General features: G+C 34.4%; 1 protein-coding gene and 1 long non-coding RNA gene across 2 annotated transcripts; both read left to right on the forward strand.

The window, feature by feature from the left end:
* The first annotated feature begins 2,431 nt into the window (after window positions 1–2,431).
* Window positions 2,432–3,424, forward strand: LOC139096902 (uncharacterized). Its single transcript, XR_011545012.1, has 3 exons — window positions 2,432–2,518; window positions 2,954–3,107; window positions 3,172–3,424. It is a non-coding gene; the product is annotated as an uncharacterized lncRNA (long non-coding RNA).
* Window positions 3,425–4,008: 584 nt separating this feature from the next.
* LOC139096900 (uncharacterized) lies at window positions 4,009–19,198 on the forward strand. The gene is made up of 4 exons (XM_070648656.1): window positions 4,009–4,095; window positions 4,917–4,954; window positions 5,775–16,063; window positions 16,728–19,198. The coding sequence occupies exons 2-4, from the start codon at window positions 4,931–4,933 to the stop codon at window positions 18,490–18,492; spliced, it is 12,078 nt and encodes a 4,025-aa protein (XP_070504757.1). The 5' UTR covers window positions 4,009–4,095; window positions 4,917–4,930; the 3' UTR covers window positions 18,493–19,198.
* The last annotated feature ends 626 nt before the right edge of the window (window positions 19,199–19,824 follow it).

Here is a 19,824-nt window from a genome sequence, read left to right on the forward strand (position 1 = left end):
GAGAAGTTAAATGCATTCATCCTAAATCCAGCTAAATATGGATATGACTGTAATACACCTAAGGATGATGACAATGATAATGATGATTCACAGCCACGCTCGGAAATCGACAGAACGTCACATAAATATTTCCCAACAGCTTTACCTGAAATCGTCTATACAGCCTCATCAAGTGATCCCGAAACAATTCCAATTAAATTTCCAGACACAACCACAACATGGAAAATTTATGGAATTTCAGTACATCCAGAAAAAGGATTTACCGTTGCCAAAACACAGCCTGAAATTGCTGTTAAAGAAATAGAAAAAATAGAAAAATTGCGGCTTGAAATCACAGGACCAATGTCAATTATTCAGGATGAAGTACGTGACTATTACATCGTTGCCAGAAATGAACTGAAGACCGAACTCAATGTAAAAGTATTAGTGACTATTGAGAATGGACATTTCATCAAAGAGGTTCCAGTTGGAAGCCAAAATTGCCGACAGCAAAAAGAATTAACGAATTTAGAATTTCAACTTGATTTTACACCTGAAATTGATGTCATGCACGCACCATTCCAAGTTACTTCACATAATACACAACCAATAAGAATAACAGCAATAATTAATGAAAGAAATGCCAAAGCTAATACAACTGTGGTAATTGATGTTCAAAGAAGTGTCAAAAAGTTAGTGAAGAAAACGATGTCTAATCAATTGATAGACATAAATGGACAATATCCGAGATTTGAAATGGACCTCGTGAATGAAGATCCATCTAAAAAGGTATATGCGACTATATATGGAAACATACTTGGACCAGCAATTGATGGATTGGAAACAATATTGTAAGTTTTGTAAATAAGGCTAATAATTGAGGTCGATATCTCCTGTAGTGCTATGGTACGGTACGGCACAGTGTGGTGCGGTATAAGTACGCCGCTGGTACTGGTATGGCAAAGGGAAATTTAAGGTTTTTGTACCACTGTTATTAAAAATTGGCAGACAGAAGCCATTGATAGAGTCAGCTCTAGACGTCATCTGATTTAGGCTATGGATCACAGCTGATCTGTACGGTCAGCGAAGTGAATTAGTAAGGTACTGTACAGGTGCACCGGTGATATGTTATACAGGAGCAATTGCACTGCATAGTATGCATTGTGTTGTACCAATGGTGCACCAGTGTTACAATAATGGTACTTCAATGGCACGGTATAGACGCCAAACCTGTATTATTTTTTCTGTATCACCGGTGAACCTGTATTACTACTGTACCGTACCAGTAGTGTTGCTAAACCATACCAAACCGTATTAGTACCGGAGAAATAAGCTTCTATATGAATGATGAGCTAAAGACCCTGTGAGGTCAGGTTTCATAGTCATCTGGCGGATAGTAATTCCATTATATTTTTAGATCCAGGAAGATGATATTCGACGAAGATAAAGTACTAAAATTTGGAACAGAAGTTGTCATCTATAAATTCCTCAAGAACCTAGGACTAGCAGCAAGTCCAAAGGCTAAAACTGCTTTAACTAATGTTGGCAACTATTACCATGAATCCAAATTAATTCTCGAAAGCCTGATTCAATCCAAATCCAATAATATTGGGTTAGTCGCATTGATTGCAGATATTATGGAGGATGCATCCACAATCATTGACGTCGACACCAATCAAATTGAGGATTCATTGACGTTTATTAAGGATCAATGTTCCAAAAATTATAACAAATTTCCTTACGATATTGACCTTGACAATCGACGAGACATTAATCCCAATTTACGCGGCCTTATTCAAGCTCTTTTGATCACTAAAAGTGGATTAAAAAGTAAAAATCCGCAAACTAAGGATTGGTTTGTGACAGCTTTGAGTAAATTGTCCGCTATTCGAGGTGAAGACCACTATAATGCAATAGTTGCTTATGCTCTAGCATCTAATAAACAATTCAATAAGGCCATAACATTCCTAAATAACGTAAATCCCACCAACTTAAAAACAGGATTACATCAACGTGATTATTCCACTTTTGTAGAGACAATTTCATTCGTAATTCTCACAAAAATAATCTTAAATCTAGATCCAAGACTCGAAGTCATGGCTCTACTTGAACACAGACAACCTGAAGGTGGATTTTATTCACCATATGATACATATTTGGCACTTAAAGCTCTATCAGCATTTTCGGAGTATAGAAAAATGACATTACAAAAATTAGGTTTCTATTTAGACCAAAAATATGAACTGATCAATCCGTGTGAATCAAGAACAATTAATGTTAATGGATACAATCAAAAACTATCTGTTTATCATGTGGCATTAAGTTATGTTAATGTTGTTTATGAAGAAACTGACATAATTATCCCAAAAAAACTTCATTTGCCCTAAAAGGTGTAAAAATTCGTAGAATTCCTCAAACCCTGGAAATCAGTTTAAATATTACATATATCGCAAGCTCGGTCAGTAATTTGGTAGCTGTAGAAGTTGACATACCCGAAGGATATCAATACTATAACAGTAATGCAAAAACTGGAATTTTGGTAAGTCAAATGCGAAAAGCACAAATTGGTTAATCGATTAAATACTTAAATATTGTGGAACCGACAAAGCAATCATGTCTCTGTAGGCTAAGGACAATAATATGACAATATGTAGATGCATGCGACTCTATTTGCTTCTACACGCTAGAGCAGAGATGGGCTACCTGAGTGTCACTTAAGTATGCCCTGGAAAAATTTAAGATTGCCCACCACTGCTCTAGAGCCACATCAGGGGCCGATTTCTCGAAGGACACGGTAGGATATGGTACGACACGGTACAGTATGGTATAGGTCCACTATTGGTACGATACATAGGAACACCTGGTATGTCATAGTACCGGATTTTATATCGATTAACCATCATGTGCTGCTTAGAAAATCACAAAAATATATAAGAAATTTAATTAATTAATCAAAATATCATAAATATTTCAGCACGTCGTTCAAGAAGATCAAAAGGTTGTTCTGTACATTAAAAAATTCTATTTAAGGGTTGAAAATCTAATATTAATAAAAGTAACAGAAAAACCTAATAGCACCAAATTCCACAAACCATTATGGATAACAATTTATGACTATTATCGTCCCAGTAAGTCGAATGAATTTGATTCCTATGAAATTTTAAGAGTAATTTCTTCATTTTTATTCCTCAGATGTGAAAGATGTCTATCAATATGATTTGCTGTGTGTTTAATTAAATTAATTCAGTAATGGGCAACCTTTGTGTCGAGGCACACAGAAATCACTAGAAAATGCCATAAATTGTATGCCGTGTATGGTATTGGTCATGGCTTTTCACTAAGGTGATCTACAAAAACTTACAGGTTGTCCACCACTGGATTAATTGTACAATTTTTCAATTTTACAAAGCATATTTTCAAGAATAAAAAATATTAATCTGACTGTTTTTTTTACATAAAATAATATGTGTCAAATTTTACTAAACTTTCCAGGATTAAAGACAAGATCCAACGAATAATTGTCAATAAATCAATCATTTATCGATTTTAATGCTCGATCTTTGATAATTGACACAAAAATTTCATCACAGCATTAACGGAGTGTCTATTGCATTGTACCAATCCAGGAGACTAAGGCACCTGAACCTTAGAACTCTAGTGTGAAGGCACCTGAACCTTAGAACTCTAGTGTGAAGGCACCTGAACCTTAGAACTCTAGTGTGAAGGCACCTGAACCTTAGAGCTCTATTGTAAAAGCCTTAGAACTCCAATCCACTTGAGAACCTCTGCAGGGGTTCGCCTGTACTCTCCAAGATCACCTTGTAAGATAAACGCAACCTCTCGAAAGACTTTCAATTTGACAAGTTCTTTGCAATTTCCAATATATAGCTTAATCTTATATACACTTATCAAATATATTATCATCAATTTTTTATTTTTCAAAACTCAATTATCCGTTATATGAATGATAAGATACGATTTAATTTACTATAAATATTGGACTGACTGCTTGCTTTCTCTAGTTCACTACTGATAACCGAAATTGTCGTGGCTTAAAAAATGTTTGTGCTAAAATTGAAAAAAGTGTAAATAAAAAATAAGAAATAACTTTTTAGTGTAAGGAAAAATAATTAATTAATTTGATAGTGAGCTAGAGTTGGTTGGACGGCATTATGAAGGAGCTCTTACTGGAGTTCAGACTCCCAAAGTCCAGCCAACTCTGCTATAAGCATTTAAATGATTTTAAAAATAATTAAATTATTAAAGTGAAATTGTGTGGAAAAAATCATAGACTTGACTTCCACTTGTGTCCTAATGAAGATGGTGTCATACATAAACATTGTCCCAAATAGCTCAAGTCAGTTAATCTATCCAAAATGTGACACCAGACCGGCATGACTCTGGCATGATGTCGGATTCGATTTAAATTAAATTGAATCAAATTAAATAGACTCAAAATTAAATTTGGCTTAAATTAAATCGAATCCGACATCTAGTCAGAGTCATGTCAGTTTGGGATTAAACCGAATTTGCAACTAAGTAAGAGTCACGCCGTCTTCATGTAGGACTTTGGATCTATTAAACGGATTGTGCTTTTTGGTTGTGTTTTCGAATAAAATAAGCAGAGCTCGAAGTCGACTTGAATTTTGTATTAAGTCTATGGAGTTCAAGGCATTGACTCTTTGATGGTTTCCATACAAAACCCAAGTCGACTTTGAGTTCTGAGAGCGGCTCAAATGAGTGCATGTGTACTTACTTTACTTCGGTTGCCATGCAACTCAATTGTGATCCTTGGCCTGCCTCAGATGGCGACTATAGGTAGTTGTGTCGCTGGTTTCATCCCGTGTGCCTTCCTTGTATCCAGAAATGAAATAATAAATCGAATTATTTAGTGCCATTATTTTATTTTTAATTGAATTATTTTCTTGTGATAACAGAGTTATTGGCATTTATGCGTGAGCAGCTATATATAAAGGTAAGTGCTTTATTTAGATAACAATATTTTTGTAATCGTTTAAATTATCATTTTCGTCAAATTAATCTAGTTACAATGAAATATGACAAAAAAAACTTAAAATACAGCCTAGATTGATACTTTATCACTTCTTGTTCCCTGGCTGATGCGCTTTAGATTATGAGTAGGGCAGCCATCTGCTGTATTTTTGCCGTGACGCTGCTGTACTTTTCAGCCATGCTGCTATGTCCCGACAAAGCCTCAAAATGTCCCAATTTTCAAAAATTCTAAAAGTCCATACAAATATTGGAGTTTTTGACAAATTTTAAACATATTTGTTTTGATGGTCCGGGTTCAAGCCCCCATTTCAATTATTTTCTGCATTTTTTGCAAGTTTCTAACTTAATTTAAATATTTATTTGAATATTAAGACTCAAAATAGTTTAAAAGAACCCCAAAAATGCCAAACTTAAAAATGTCCCGATTTTTCCCAAAATTGTCCCGATATTTTGCGAAAATCCTCTGGTCACCCACGAATTATGAGTCAAACTTAGTTAAATTCAGCATGATGCAGTGGTGGGCAACCTTTAATATTTGACCGCACACCTTAGTGATAAGCCTCTAGCAAAGCTGTACACAGCATAAGTTTAATAGCATTTCCAAACATATTTGCTGCTCAATTGTGTGCCATGTCACACAGCTTGCCAACCACTGCTCAAAAGTAACCCAATGGGCAGTAATTTTGACTTATTTCTCACTTATACCCATCTTATCCCATACATTTTAATACTGCCCATATCCAAAAATAGAATAAACAACATTTATTATAATTTAATATCAGGAAGTCCAGTTCCACAAGCTCAACAAAATGGATCCTTTGGGTGATGAATTAAAATGCGTTAAATTATTGAGCATTGACAAGAAGATCCTTAAACTTGAGAAGAACCAAATGACATCAAAAGATTTGGAACAAAAAATTGATTCAGAAATAACCGAAATTCACATAATTTGTGATAAATTAAGCCTTGATACAGACTTGACAGATGATTATCGTGGAAAGGACATCTTCATATCCGCTAATCAGATTCATATTGATGATAATATAATTTGGAATATATCAGGTAGAGATGGAATTACTAAATTCACTGAAAATGCTTCGACCAATGAGTATGGAATTGGCAATAAAGGTGATGATGGAGATGCAGGACAGAATGGTGGAAATATAACAATAATTTGTGACTCAATTTATGATTATTCACGTTGGACAATCATATCGAATGGTGGTAATGGATCAAATGGTCAAAATGGTGGAAATGGTGCTGATGGAACTGATGGAAAAATTGTCAGTTTAAAGGACTTCCGCATTTTAAGTGATCAAATTACATGCTTTAATTTCTGTCAACTTCTAAGTCACTTTTGTGTCGGCACAAATGTTGGATCACGTCATAAAATATTCTATAAGGATGGATATGAGAAGCAAATCATCTTCAATCGTGACTCAATTAAGTCAGAAATGATAATGTTGGTTGGTGGATCAAAAGGCAAGTCAGGTCAACTTGGTGGTTTGGGTGGTAAAGGCGGTCGTGGTGGTAAAGCAGGAACAATTAATGTAAATCTTAAATTTACTGCAAATGATGGATGTGATGGATTAGATGGACTTAATGGCTTTAATGGACGTAATGGTAAAAATGGAAATTATGCATATTTAATTGTACGAAGTACGGAGACGGAACCGATGTATGTAGGACTTGATAAGCATTTAAATCTACAAATTGGATATTCTAATGATGAGGAATTAAATTCAATTTATTATCAGCCATTCCGTAAATATTTATACATCGCAGAATCTAAATTGGATGTTGATGATGTCGAGTCAATTAGGAACACACATGCTGCATATTTAGAGGTCCTTGAGAGCTACAAAAAGGACTTTTTTGAAAGCTTAATTAATGTCTTTAAATATTCAAATGATTTATTTGGAAATATTTTAAAAAAGCTTAAAATAAATGAAATATTAAGCAAGTCAATTGAGTTCAACAATCTCCTGCAGCTGATATTTAAGAATTCATTTGATGTCCGGGACTATGACTTTCTTGTTCATAATGCAAAGTGCTTGGCAGGTCATGCAATCATCTTGACTACACAAATACCGAAAATTCTACAAGAATTGTCATTCAATCCACAAATAACAGCTGATAAAAATGGAATTATTGTCATGACAGGAAACTACATAACCTCAAAAAATGTCGAGGATATAGACGACTACTTTGTGGAATTAAGAGTCATTTGTGACATCCTGCACATTAATTCAAATTTGTCTGATAAATTTCGTGGTAAAAATTTAGCAATTACAGCAAATATCATTTATGTCCATAATCAAACGGAACTAGACTTATCGGGACATGATAGATTCTCAAAATGGCAACGACCAGCTGGTGCTGATTCAGATGGACGCGGTATTGATGGTGATAATGGTGAAGCTGGTGAAAGTGGCGGTAATTGTGTAATAAAATGTGATAAAATTATAAATCCATCATTATTAAGTATCAAGTCAAATGGCGGTGATGGATCAAATGGACAAAATGGCGGTGATGGACATTCATCTGTCGATGGTGTTAATCCAAAAATTGATGATTTTAAAATTAATGAAATGGAAATAAATGCGAGTATTTTAAGAAGTTTTAGACTTTGCAGGACATTCAATGATGATGGATTTGAAAAAGTCATTTATGTCCAGTCAGTCAGCAATTATTTGATGCTTATTAAAGGAATTAAAGGAAAAGCTGGACAGAAAGGTGGTGTTGGAGGACGTGGTGGAATTGGTGGATATGGTGGACAAATTCAAATCATCACAAAGTCAAAGCATGAAGCTATAGAAATTAGTCAACAATCTACAGCTGGTAAAAATGGAAATGATGGTAAAAATGGACAAAGTCATCTTAATGCCTATACAGATGGACATGATGCTGTATTGCATGTTAAAAATGGACAAAAAATGTTTATTGGATTTAAGCAGCCATTTAATTATGAAATAAGGTCCAGTGATGTTGAGTATGAGCATGCTGTCCGTATTGATGACATTTATTATTATCCAGTCCGTACGCATTACATGGAACATCCAAATTCAATATTTAATGAACGGAATTTTTATGAGAATTTATTGTCCATGTTAAGGAACTCTAAGGAACAGTTTGATGAAGTTATAAGGAAGCTTAAGCTTGTAGACTTTGTAAATTACAACATTACACTTCGTGATGTTATGGATCATGTTGTTCGTCATATCTTCGACATTCCACACTATAAAGTGCTGCAAGGAATAGCCAGCAACTGCAAGGCAGACAATAATCATTGGACTGAGCCTATCCGTAAATGTATTGAAGAATTTACCAAGGATATAGTCATTAAAACATCCTCAACAGTCGTTACCATAAAAAAGAAGATTTTAAGATCATCTGAATTTACATCCAGAGATTTCGGTTCCAATATTCAGGAATATCACGTAATATGTGACACTCTGTACATCGATTCCGATTTATCAAGCTCATTTCATGGTAAAAATTTAGCAATTTTATGTAATTTCCTTAAAGTCACTAAACCTATCGTATGGGATATATCTGGTGATTCTGGAATTGATTTTACGTCCGATGCTGGACATGATGACACGGGATCAGGACGACATGGTGAGGATGGTGATGCTGGTAAAAGTGGAGGTAATTTTGTATTGGAATGTAAATTTATTGACAATGGACATTTATTGACGATTATATCAAATGGTGGAAATGGATCAAATGGACAAAATGGCGGTAATGGACTTGATGGTGCCAATGGAATTGATGCAAAGGAATCAGATTTTTACATCAATAAAGTTCTACTTAAGACACCACTTGAAAATACAAGTAAAATTATATCATCTGGTAAATATCATCATAAGTATGGAGTTCCATTTGCAGCTGTTGGATATGAAAGAGCTGAATATGATACAAATAATGGATTAAAAGGATTTTATTATAAGGCACATGCAGTTTGTATTGTTTTTGTAAAAGGCAGTGAAGGTGAGCCTGGTAAATTAGGTGGTATTGGTGGATATGGCGGAGATGGTGGACATCCTGGTACAATTCAAATAAAATGTCAAAATGTCGATGATAATTCGATAAAAACAGCTGCAAATTTTGGAAAAACAGGACAAAATGGTGTAAATGGATTGAATGGCTTACATGGACGTGTTGGTGGGGATGTCCATAAATTTGATTATAATTTATGGAGTGAGCCATTTATTGATGGACATAAACGTTATGCAAAGTTCAAGGTAGCTAGAGATTATGGTCGTTTAGACAATTTATTAGCATTCTTTGTCACTGCCGGAATCAATCAAATTGCACAGTATAAAATATACAGTGATGAGGAACAATGTTACATCCGAATTGAGGAAGATAAGGAGTTCATCCTGCCATCCACAAATAAATACAGAAATGATTCAGCACTGTCACATCGTAAGAAGAGTCATGCAATTGCCAACAGAAGTTCCAACATCAATCATGAGTCAATTAAGGATGAAAATTCAAATTATTTGGTCGATTCCATAAATGACGTCACTGATACTGTAGATGAATATGTTCATATGGACACAAGAGCAATAGCAGCGAGTCCAATTAAGAATCCAGACATCAACATTGATCAGATTGAGATGGAGCATGAGAATTACTTGATGACACATGCAATTGAGGTTAAAGACACGGCAAAGATGGAAGTTGAGTTGACGGAAGTACAGACATCAAAATATGACAATTTAAAGATTCGTCAGGTCCAGTACAATGACAGTCGACGGAAGGTCAGTCAGAAATTCAAGTATAAATCCATAAATCCATCAAATGTCAATAAAAGTCCAACAAATCCATTTGAATTCATTAAAATGTCAAAATTAAGTTCACATCAATATTTGGACATAATTAAAAATATTGAAATATTCATCAATGATGTCACCAACCGTACAGCCTTTATTGATCATCTTAAGGAAGCAGTCAACTCTAAATCACATGAACTTGATGAAAATGCTAAAAAAATGGCAGAATTTGAAGATTTATTCATTAAGGAAGTCCAAAAAAGTCATTCATATGAGCTATTTGAGGATGTTATCAAGCTATGCCAACAGAAATATTTGAGTCTAATTTACGAAGATATTTTTAACTTTTTCAACAATCGCAAGCATGACTCACGAAAATTTGACGACATTTCATTCAGTTCTGCTCAGTTCCGACATCAATTTCAGTTCCTGAAGGACTCAAAGGAATTCAACTCAAAATCCAGCTTCCTTAACATGCATTTTGGGGACGATTCAGTGAAAGTTAAAGGTGAAATTTGGAATTACTTTAAAAATAATTATGGAAATAACAAATCAGCAGTCGCGGAACTGGTCCTTAATAATCTGCTGACCAACATTAATGTCCATCGAAAAATATCCAAAATTTTAATTAATTTCACTGAAAAAGTCAAGAATTTTGATGGAAAACCGGATGTAAGAATCGTCAGTTCCAGTGACAAATTGGTGGAACTAACCCCAAAGTCACCAATGGCTGATGAATTTTCAGACATTCTTAAAGACTTTTATGACACAAAAGACATATTTGCGTATATTAAGGATGAGTTAAAGACCGTCGGCATCAGATCACCACTGTACAGGAACCTCTTGGCACACAAATATGGACTCAAATTTGTCATCTGTAGACTTGGATTGGATGATAAGATGAAGGTCTTTGAATGGCACAATTATGGCGATGGATTGAGATTTTCATATGAAATGAATGAAGTGGAACTGCCCGAACCAAGTTATATAGCTCGTGCTGGACAGAAAGTCATGGATTTCTTTAAAAATGGAAAAATTGAGGAAAAACAAGCGAAAAATCTTGAAGAAATTTTCATATTCCTAAATGACAGTCGCTTTACAGTCTTAAATTTTGAGGATCAAAAGTACAAAAATTTCATTAAAAAAGAGGAAATTAATAAAAATTTGAAGCAAGTCGCCTTAATTATGGAAGATAAGGAATCAAGCCACAATTACACATTTGAGGATGAAGATTTTCAGCCATTTTTGAAGAAAATTGAAGGAAAATTCAACTTTATAGACAACACATATGCTGAAATATTCAAAAATGATGACGACGGCACTTCCAATACTGAAGCTGATCAGCTTTATGAGACAATAATTTCCAATTTTCCAGTTGGCATTTACAGCAATGGAACTGAAAATGATGATGAAATTGACAAATCAGCAAATTTAATCCTAAAAAGTAAAAATCGTGAATTTTCAAAAATTAAGTCCATTTTTCGGCTAATTTCAAAAATTGGAGGTCAGTCAGTGCTTAGAGCTATAGCCATCCAGCTGACCAACAACCAACATTCGCACTCATTAGAAGATTTTTCCATTTTAATCAAGTCAATTTTCCTCATGCTGCATAAAAGACAAGCATTTGTGGTGCCAATGACATTCATGATCCTTGGATATACCCCAGACTTGTGGCTTACTGAAGTAATTTTGACAAAACTTGATTGCATGTTTGGAACTTTAATTGAAAATTATCGAAAAGGATGGAAACAGAAGCTGCTTAAAAATACATCAAATCACATTTTACCAATTTTACTCAACAGACTTGTCAGCATTGAGAAGTGCGAGGACATAGAAGTTCCAACAATTCAAGAATTTGATGACATTTTTGATAATTTTATGTATCTTGATGACGAAAGTATTGAAAAGTTAAAGGACACGAGCATGAAATTGTGGAGATTAGTAACAACTGATAAATATTGGAGCATTAACATGATGGAATTGGAATCAATTAAAAGTAGCTTAAGTGATGACAATAAACTCATTTTTGAGGATATGAGTAACAAGTATGGAATTAAAACTAGGAAATTAATGGAATTATTTATTGATAATAAGGATCAATTGTCAGGCATTAACATGAGGGAATTTGCCAATAACTTTAACAACGGCAAGTGGCTGTTTGGTGACAATGTGCTGAAAATATTGAAAGACAATCCAGTCGACAGTTGGATTACAAAGCTAAACAGCTTCTTTGATTCCACAAAGGACATAAGAACAGCTGATTTAATAACAAAATTAATGAAAAAGGATGATGAAACATCACCGGAACTCCGATCTAAAGTCGATAATATTTCAAGTCAATATTACAAGGTCCTTGATCATTTTACAGCATTTAAGGATCTAAATGAGTCAGAAATTCATGAAAAATTGGAAGAAAAGCCAAAAGTCAACAAATTATTGGCACTAATATTGAGGGTATTTAAGCTAATTGGTGACATTGACCTTCGTGACACGCAACTGATATCAATCATAACATTACTCAATAGTGGACATGGAGTTCTTATGCAAGTGTCAACTGGCGAGGGTAAAACATTCATTGGTGTCGCATTTGCCATCCTTAAAGTCCTACAAGGTGAAAAGATTGACATTGTAACAAGTTCAAGTGTCTTGGCTGAACGTGATGCCTTAAATCCAAATAATAAAAAACTTTTTGACTTTTTTAACATTAAAGTCGATCATAATTGTCATGAAAAGGCTGACAGACGTAAGGCTGCTTATGATTGTGACGTCATTTATGGCACACTTTGTAATTTTCAACGTGACTACTTACTGACTGAGTTCCATGAGCAGAAAATTATGCCAAATCATCATTTTAAGAATATTTTGGTTGATGAAGTTGACAGCATGCTGCTCGATCGTGGCAATAACATCCTGTATCTATCACAGGATCTACCAGACCTCGATGAAGTTGAATCAATTTTCATCTTTATTTGGCAGTGGATTAATCAAAAAATTGACAATTTTGATGAAATGACGAAAATTTTAGACAAAAAGACAATCAGGAATGTCGTGCTGGATACTGTCTATGGAATTCTAAATGAAGATGAGATCAGACGTATGAAAAATGACGTAAATGCCGAGAAAGTCATCAAAATATTGCAAAATTTAAAGCTTATTGATCATGAATGCTTCCTTAATCGCGAGAATTTCGACGAAGAGAAAGTCATATCGTCACTAAAAGCCTTTGATGATCAGCTAGTCGACAGGATTGTTAAATTTTGTAAAAATAAATTTGAATGTGAAAATTTACTTAATTTTCCAAAACATTTAAAAGATTTCGTCTTCCTGCATCTTGATAAATGGATTGAGAATGCCATACGTGCTATGTATCTCCAAAATGGCAAGGAATACATCATTGACTTACCAAAAACAGGCAATATTGAAAAAGATCCAGACATTAATATCATTGATATAGACACTGGAACTGACATGTCAAATTCACAATGGGATGAAGGACTTCATCAATTTTTACAGATTAAGCATGGCTGTCGGATGTCCCCGTTGAGCTTAAAAAGTGTTTTTATATCAAATGTGTCATTTTTTAAGAAATATTCTAATCTTTATGGCATGACAGGAACACTTGGAAGTTTACAGGAACGTAAAAAAATTACTAAAATCCACAATATCCTTTTTGTGACAATTCCGCGGCATGTGACACGCAAATTTGAGGAATTTATGACAATAACTAAGACAAATGAACGTGAATGGCTTGACAGCATCAACAAGGAAGTCAAATTGATACTTGATCAAGATCGGTCAATTTTGATAATTTGTGAGACAATTTTGGACACACAGATTGTGCATCGATGTATCAGGAACACAGTCACAGCTGATAAGACAATATTATATCAACGTGATTCCGACAAATTTGACATAACTGAATTAAAGCCTGGATATGTGATAATATCAACAAATCTAGCTGGACGTGGAACTGACATTAAGTTATCCCAAGAATTAGTGGACAAAGGTGGACTTCATGTCATCCTGACACACTTACCAGACAACTCAAGGATAGAAGAGCAAGCACTTGGACGAGCAGCAAGATCAGGCAATAAAGGCACAGGCAGGCTTATATTATGGAACACAAATAATGAATTATTATCAAAATTAAAGGAAGTAAGGAACCTTAATGAACTGCGTAGAATTGATGAAATTAGCATTTATTATGAAAATTTCATTAAAATTGAGGAAAATTTTTTTGAAGGATTTCAATCAGCATATCGTGACTTAAAAAAGACTTTACCGGATAAGGAAAAGATATTTTTGTACAATTTTATTGTCCAGTGGTCATTCTGGCTGGATCAGAACTCAAAACTACTCGACGACTGGAAAAACATCAACAATTCATCGTCCTTACAGCAAAATTTCACCAAATTTTTATCAGAAAAGAAGAAATTCCATCCAGTCGTGATGATTGAGTTCTATAAGGATCTAGTCGGAACTGCACGTCGGCTAGGATTTTTTAGTCATTTTTTGGAATCATTTATTGAGAAAATAAATTTCATATCCAATAATTCAAAGGAAAATTCCGAGGATTTACTCAATAAAGAGTTTCAGGATGACTTGTTTGTGCATCAATACTTCAAGTTGTATGGAATGTTGAGGAAAAATCAAAAAATGTCAAGCTATAGACACAGAAAATTATCAAAAGATGAACAGCTACAGATTAAGAAGTGCTTACGTATGGCTGAGTCAATAATCCAAAATAGGCAGCTAAGGATTGAAATTGTTAAATATTTAAAGGCAAAAGCACCAGAAAATATGCCAACAATTAATGGATATGAGAATCAGAATCAGGAAATATTGCAGATTTATGAGGAAATTTGTCAAAGTTTAAGGACATTAAGAGGTGAGGATGTAAATCCCAATACACTTGAAACAGCATCAATTGATAAATTTATCATGAAAAATCAACTTTATGAGGAACTGCTGGCAGTTGGATGTATCCAGCCACCAAAAATCAGCGATTATTATTCAGATGAGGACCTTGAAATTGTCTGTCGAAATAATAAAATTGATAAAAATGACTTGAGAGACTTCCTTAATTTGAATATTATTGGAAATCTTCGGACATTTGAGGATAAATTAAAAAATAATTTTAAAATGCCGTCGCGTGTTGAGTTTTGGGATATACTGCTTAATTCCGAGATCCTTAAAGACGAAATTGAATTTGCAATTGTTGATTTAATTGAAATTAAGGATGTGGATCCATCGGCTGGTGCATTGATAGCTGCAAACTACAAAACTGAGACATTTAAAGACCTAAGCAGTTCCACTGTCTTCTTTGCATTGAATATAACAAGCAATAATGATAAAATGGCAGTTAAAATGGACCAACTTAAATCAGATTTTACAGCAGAAAGGCTTAACTACCTTTTGGAAAATAATGTCATTGAAATCAACAAATGTGCAACTTTTGATATGGAAAAGTACGAGAGTTTAGCTGATTCCAGCATATTTGGGGTTTATGAGTCAATAACATCCGAAGATTTTGCCAAAATCTGCAAAAATTATCAAAAAATAATCGACAAACTTGCTGACAAAAAGTATCGCGTCCTAAAACTACAAAACGATGGAACTTATACCTTAAATTATGAAAATTATGAAAAATTATCAGTTCCATACTCACTGGGTGAAGATTATGTCTATCAAGCCAGCATCTATGATTTAATACAGCATAAATTTGCATATAAAATAGCAATAGAATCACTTGTTGAGGATCTAAAATTTGACATAAAAAATCCATTAATTTCATTGGAAATTTCACCGCATACCAAACTGCTTAGTGACCTAATCCATCATGGTATAATTGAACAAGCTAAAGTAAATGAGGATCAGCTGCACAATTGTGATCATCTGTTCCAAAATAGAGGAATCAGTCACATTTTTGAATCAATTGGCTTTAAAGTTGATGACGATTTTATTAATGAATTAGAAGATAAGGAATTAATATCCAGAAGTCATCAAATTTTAAATTTCGATGCAGGCAGAGTCACACTGTCTGAAAAGTATGTCAAAAATCAGAGGACAATCCTTCTTCTGCTTCAATATCGATACAAATTAATTGAAAATAATAATGAGATAAAGAAGCTTTTGAGAAGCTATGCCTGTCCATTACTTAACAAGGAATTGGAATCAATTGAAGTTGTTCTAGTTCCAACTAATGTGCTACTGCCACAAAATGATTATTTGGCATTTATGGATCTGAAGGGATTTGGATCTGTCATTAAAATAAAGCATTGGATGTACAGGTAAGAGATTTTTAAGTTCTTAGGTAGCTTGCTAGGGAATGTTCGGAAATTACGTAACTGGCGCTGTAAATAGAAATTTTAGATCAGCTTTCCTTACCTTGGTTGCTTACTTCATAGGCTGGGGTGGACGTAGGCTAATTGACTTGCAGTATGAACGTCTAAAGCCGGCTTTATGTCGGAATGTTAAGGACTGCAGCATCCACATCCACTTTTCTACACATCCAATCAAAGAATTCTTTGATCATCCTCGAGATCACTTATAAATATGGGAGATGGCTTCACGTGACATCACATTACATCCCCATTACCCCCTTAATTACTTACTAGGAGCCTAGGTTATTACAAAGGGCCTTCCATTTACGTTACGTAATTTCCAAAGATGTTTCAGAAGCACGCTTGCCTTGTGCCAGATATTTGATCGATTCAGAGTTGGCATACAAGTAGAAATAATCATCAAAAGCCCACAGAATCACAACTTCCGCGGGTGGTTCATTAAGTGAAGCAGAATTGGCCAGACTCCAATGTGGAGTTCGGATTTGACTGCTTCAGTGGAGTCCGGACTCCAAAAAATAAGAGGAGTCCAGACTCCAAAGTCCTGCCAACTCTGAAGTGAAGTGCAGCTATGAAAAATCATAAATTAATAACTTAATTTCTTCCATTCCAGCCAATTAATCGATAGATTGCTACCAATTGCATGCTATTCTGTACTTAAGATTATTGTTGGAGTTGCCATCACCTTTATGACTACCTTAGCTGCAACCATTGAAACGCCAATAATTAGCGAAGGAATAAAAGATGTCATAATTATACTGTCACGTCTACAGACTGGATACTTTAGCTGGAAAACATATGAAAAATCAAGTATGGAATATAAAATTTCACAATTTTTTAGTTCCTTACTATTGGCAAAGACAAAGATTTTAATGGGAGAATCGACACTATTTGAAGTTGCATCGGAAGTATATTGTGAAGTTAAGGAGCTAGGCAAGACTATAGTTGATCAATTCAGCAATAGAAGTAATTCAGAGGAAGTTATGAAGGGTAATTTGGTCGGTGTAAAGAAAGTGATGAAGGAAACGACCAAAATGACAGTTATAAATTGTAAAAATGCATCCATGCCGTCCACATCCAGTGCTGAAACTGATTTACATATCCAGCAATATTTAAGTGATGTTACAGCAAAAATTATGGATAAAATAAGTGAAATTATTCAGCATGATTACTATAAACATGAAATAAAGCAGACAATAGCTGAATTATTGACATGTTACAGTCCAGGAAGCCTAAAAACATTAATTATGGAATCAATCGACCTTGCATGCTCAAAATTTAATCAAATTAAGAATATTTATATGCAGATATCCAACACAATTGACACAATAATTCATTCTGATCCAACTAGCTCATGGCCAGCAGATCTAGCATCAATAGTTGCCAAAACAGTTGAAACTGCATCCATTCCAGTCCTTGTCAATCAAATGTTTAACATTATTAATGACTTTTTAAAGGAAAAAGGATCAAAGGCAGCAAAACATCCAAATTTAGATGAAACCAACAAATTTCATGTCGAGATCGTGGAACAGTTGACATTTGAAGCTACAAAACATTGCCGGCATGTCCTCAATTCAACAGTTATAAAGCCTGCAATGACATTTGCTAATAATATGCTGGTTAAAAATGCTGTTTTGGGTATTGAAAATATGGTCAAAGATTCAATTGAAAAGTACAGAGAAAGTAAGTTCCAGCAGAAAGCAATGAGCTTGCATGAAGCCATTGAGGATTTAACGACATCATCAGATGCTAATGAGAATCACATTCCAGATGATCTTTTGGAGGAAGTCATGGAAATTGAGTCAAAAACTAGGAACAAAGAAGTTTTTAAGAAAATGATCAAGCTTAACATTCCATACGATATTATCGGCATCAAATGTGTCCATTCAGCACTTGAAGTTAATTTTGATCAAAAATTTCAATTTATTGTCACTAAAAATGGCAATGACTACATTATTGGAGATTCTAGTGACTTAAATGTAAAGATTATCAATTTAGAATTAATTGATGGACATTTTGTGAATTCACAGAATATCGAGACTGGCAGTGACTCCCTGTATTATGCAATTTGTGATAATTATCCAATTTTACGTGATAAAATGACACCAAATGATCTACGATGTGCAGCAGCTGATGTTATTGATGATAATGATGAGATAAAATATGAAATTAAGCACAACGATAAAGAATTTTGTATGGAAATTAAATTTTATGATGGAAGGCACAGTCAAGTTAAGGATAAAGATAAAATTTTCAATTATTATGCAATGGATATACTTAATCATGACAGGAATTTGAAATATGAAGTTGATCACATTCCACCAAAATCAATTTATGAAGTTTATGTCAATGAGGTAAGAATAAGGATGAGGAACTGATACTTTAGTAGGCAAAGAGCATGCGTTCATGAGCAGAGTTAGCTGAGAGCATGCTTGCGAGTATGCTTAGCTAGTATAATTAAGGAGATCAAGCTCTTGAAATTGAATGCTCATTGCCTGTTAAGGATAATCATATTTTGATTGATTTTTGATCATTTATCAGTTGATAATTTGTCTATTTCCCTTACTTGTGAAGTCTGCACTCCCAAAGACCTCTTAATTCTGACTTGAGCAAGATGGCATGTTGCATGTCGAACTACGCAGTTGGTAAAGTTTGGCACTTTTGTCACTTTCTTGTCACTTGACACCTCAATTGTCAGTTACTCGACCTGTCATCTTACTCAAGTCAGCGTTGCACAATCCTCTTCCCCCTTATTCCCCCTTATTCCCCCTTATTCCCCCTTATTCCCCCTTATTCCCCCTTATTCCCCCTTATTCCCCCTTATTCCCCCTTATTCCCCCTTATTCCCCCTTATTCCCCCTTATTCCCCCTTATTCCCCCTTATTCGCCCCACATTCATACACAACAGAGATTATTTGTTGAATATTTATATCAAGAGAAGTTCATAAATTGTGAACAGCAAGCATATCTGAATGTTGTGGTCGGAAAAATGTCAATTAAAATAGGAGATGGATATACTTTGGTAAAAAATGAATTATTTACATTATAAACTAAGGAAATAAAGTAATTAATGTTAAAGCTGACCTAATTTGCTATTTTGCTGATTAATGTACTTTTATGACATACTGCATGCTGATTGATAATCCACAGCAGATTACAAATCGAGGGAAAATCCACACAAATACAATCAAACTTAATTCTCTCAATTCTATTCAAATGCACCGAGTGTGATCAGCGATTGGCTACTTGTGGATCAATGCGTGACTTAGTGACCAATCAATGGAATGTCTTTAATGCCAACAGGACAATACAAGGTGAATTATATAAAGACATTGAGTGGGTCAACAAGGATGCAATTCGTGGTAAAACAAATGGTGAATGTCTTCGATATTCAGGACAGTATGGACCTTATCAGGCATTGGGTGTAGCATGTACTGAAAAAAGTTGGATTGTTTGTTAAGAATTTTAAACAATTTCAACTGTTGCTCCCCGTACCTTATGCTGGTCATTTGCAGTCATTAGATGAGAATGTACAGAAAAGTATCGAGAGATTTACTCAATTGACTTTAATTATTTTTCACAAGCTTATCTCCTCTCTCGGTCAGTAATCAGTCATAAAATTGGAATGTTCGTGATTAAACCTGTTTAAGGATGAACTTTAAAATGAAATTTTTAATATTTTGTGGATTATTTGTGCTTTTAGTGCCAAC

The sequence above is a fragment of the Chironomus tepperi genome, unplaced genomic scaffold (assembly GCF_022539635.2).
Source record: "Chironomus tepperi strain 1889 unplaced genomic scaffold, CSIRO-AGI_Ctep_v1 contig_409, whole genome shotgun sequence".
Classification (NCBI taxonomy): Eukaryota; Metazoa; Arthropoda; class Insecta; order Diptera; family Chironomidae; genus Chironomus; species Chironomus tepperi.

Excerpts from the sequence above, each read along its gene's own strand:
- LOC139096900 (XM_070648656.1), top strand. The coding sequence starts at position 4,931 with ATGCGTGAGCAGCTATATATAAAG. Across the intron at positions 4,955-5,774 it reads GTGAGCAGCTATATATAAAG|GAAGTCCAGTTCCACAAGCT; the intron begins GTAAGTGCTTTA and ends ATTTAATATCAG. Across the intron at positions 16,064-16,727 it reads ATAAAGCATTGGATGTACAG|CCAATTAATCGATAGATTGC; the intron begins GTAAGAGATTTT and ends CTTCCATTCCAG.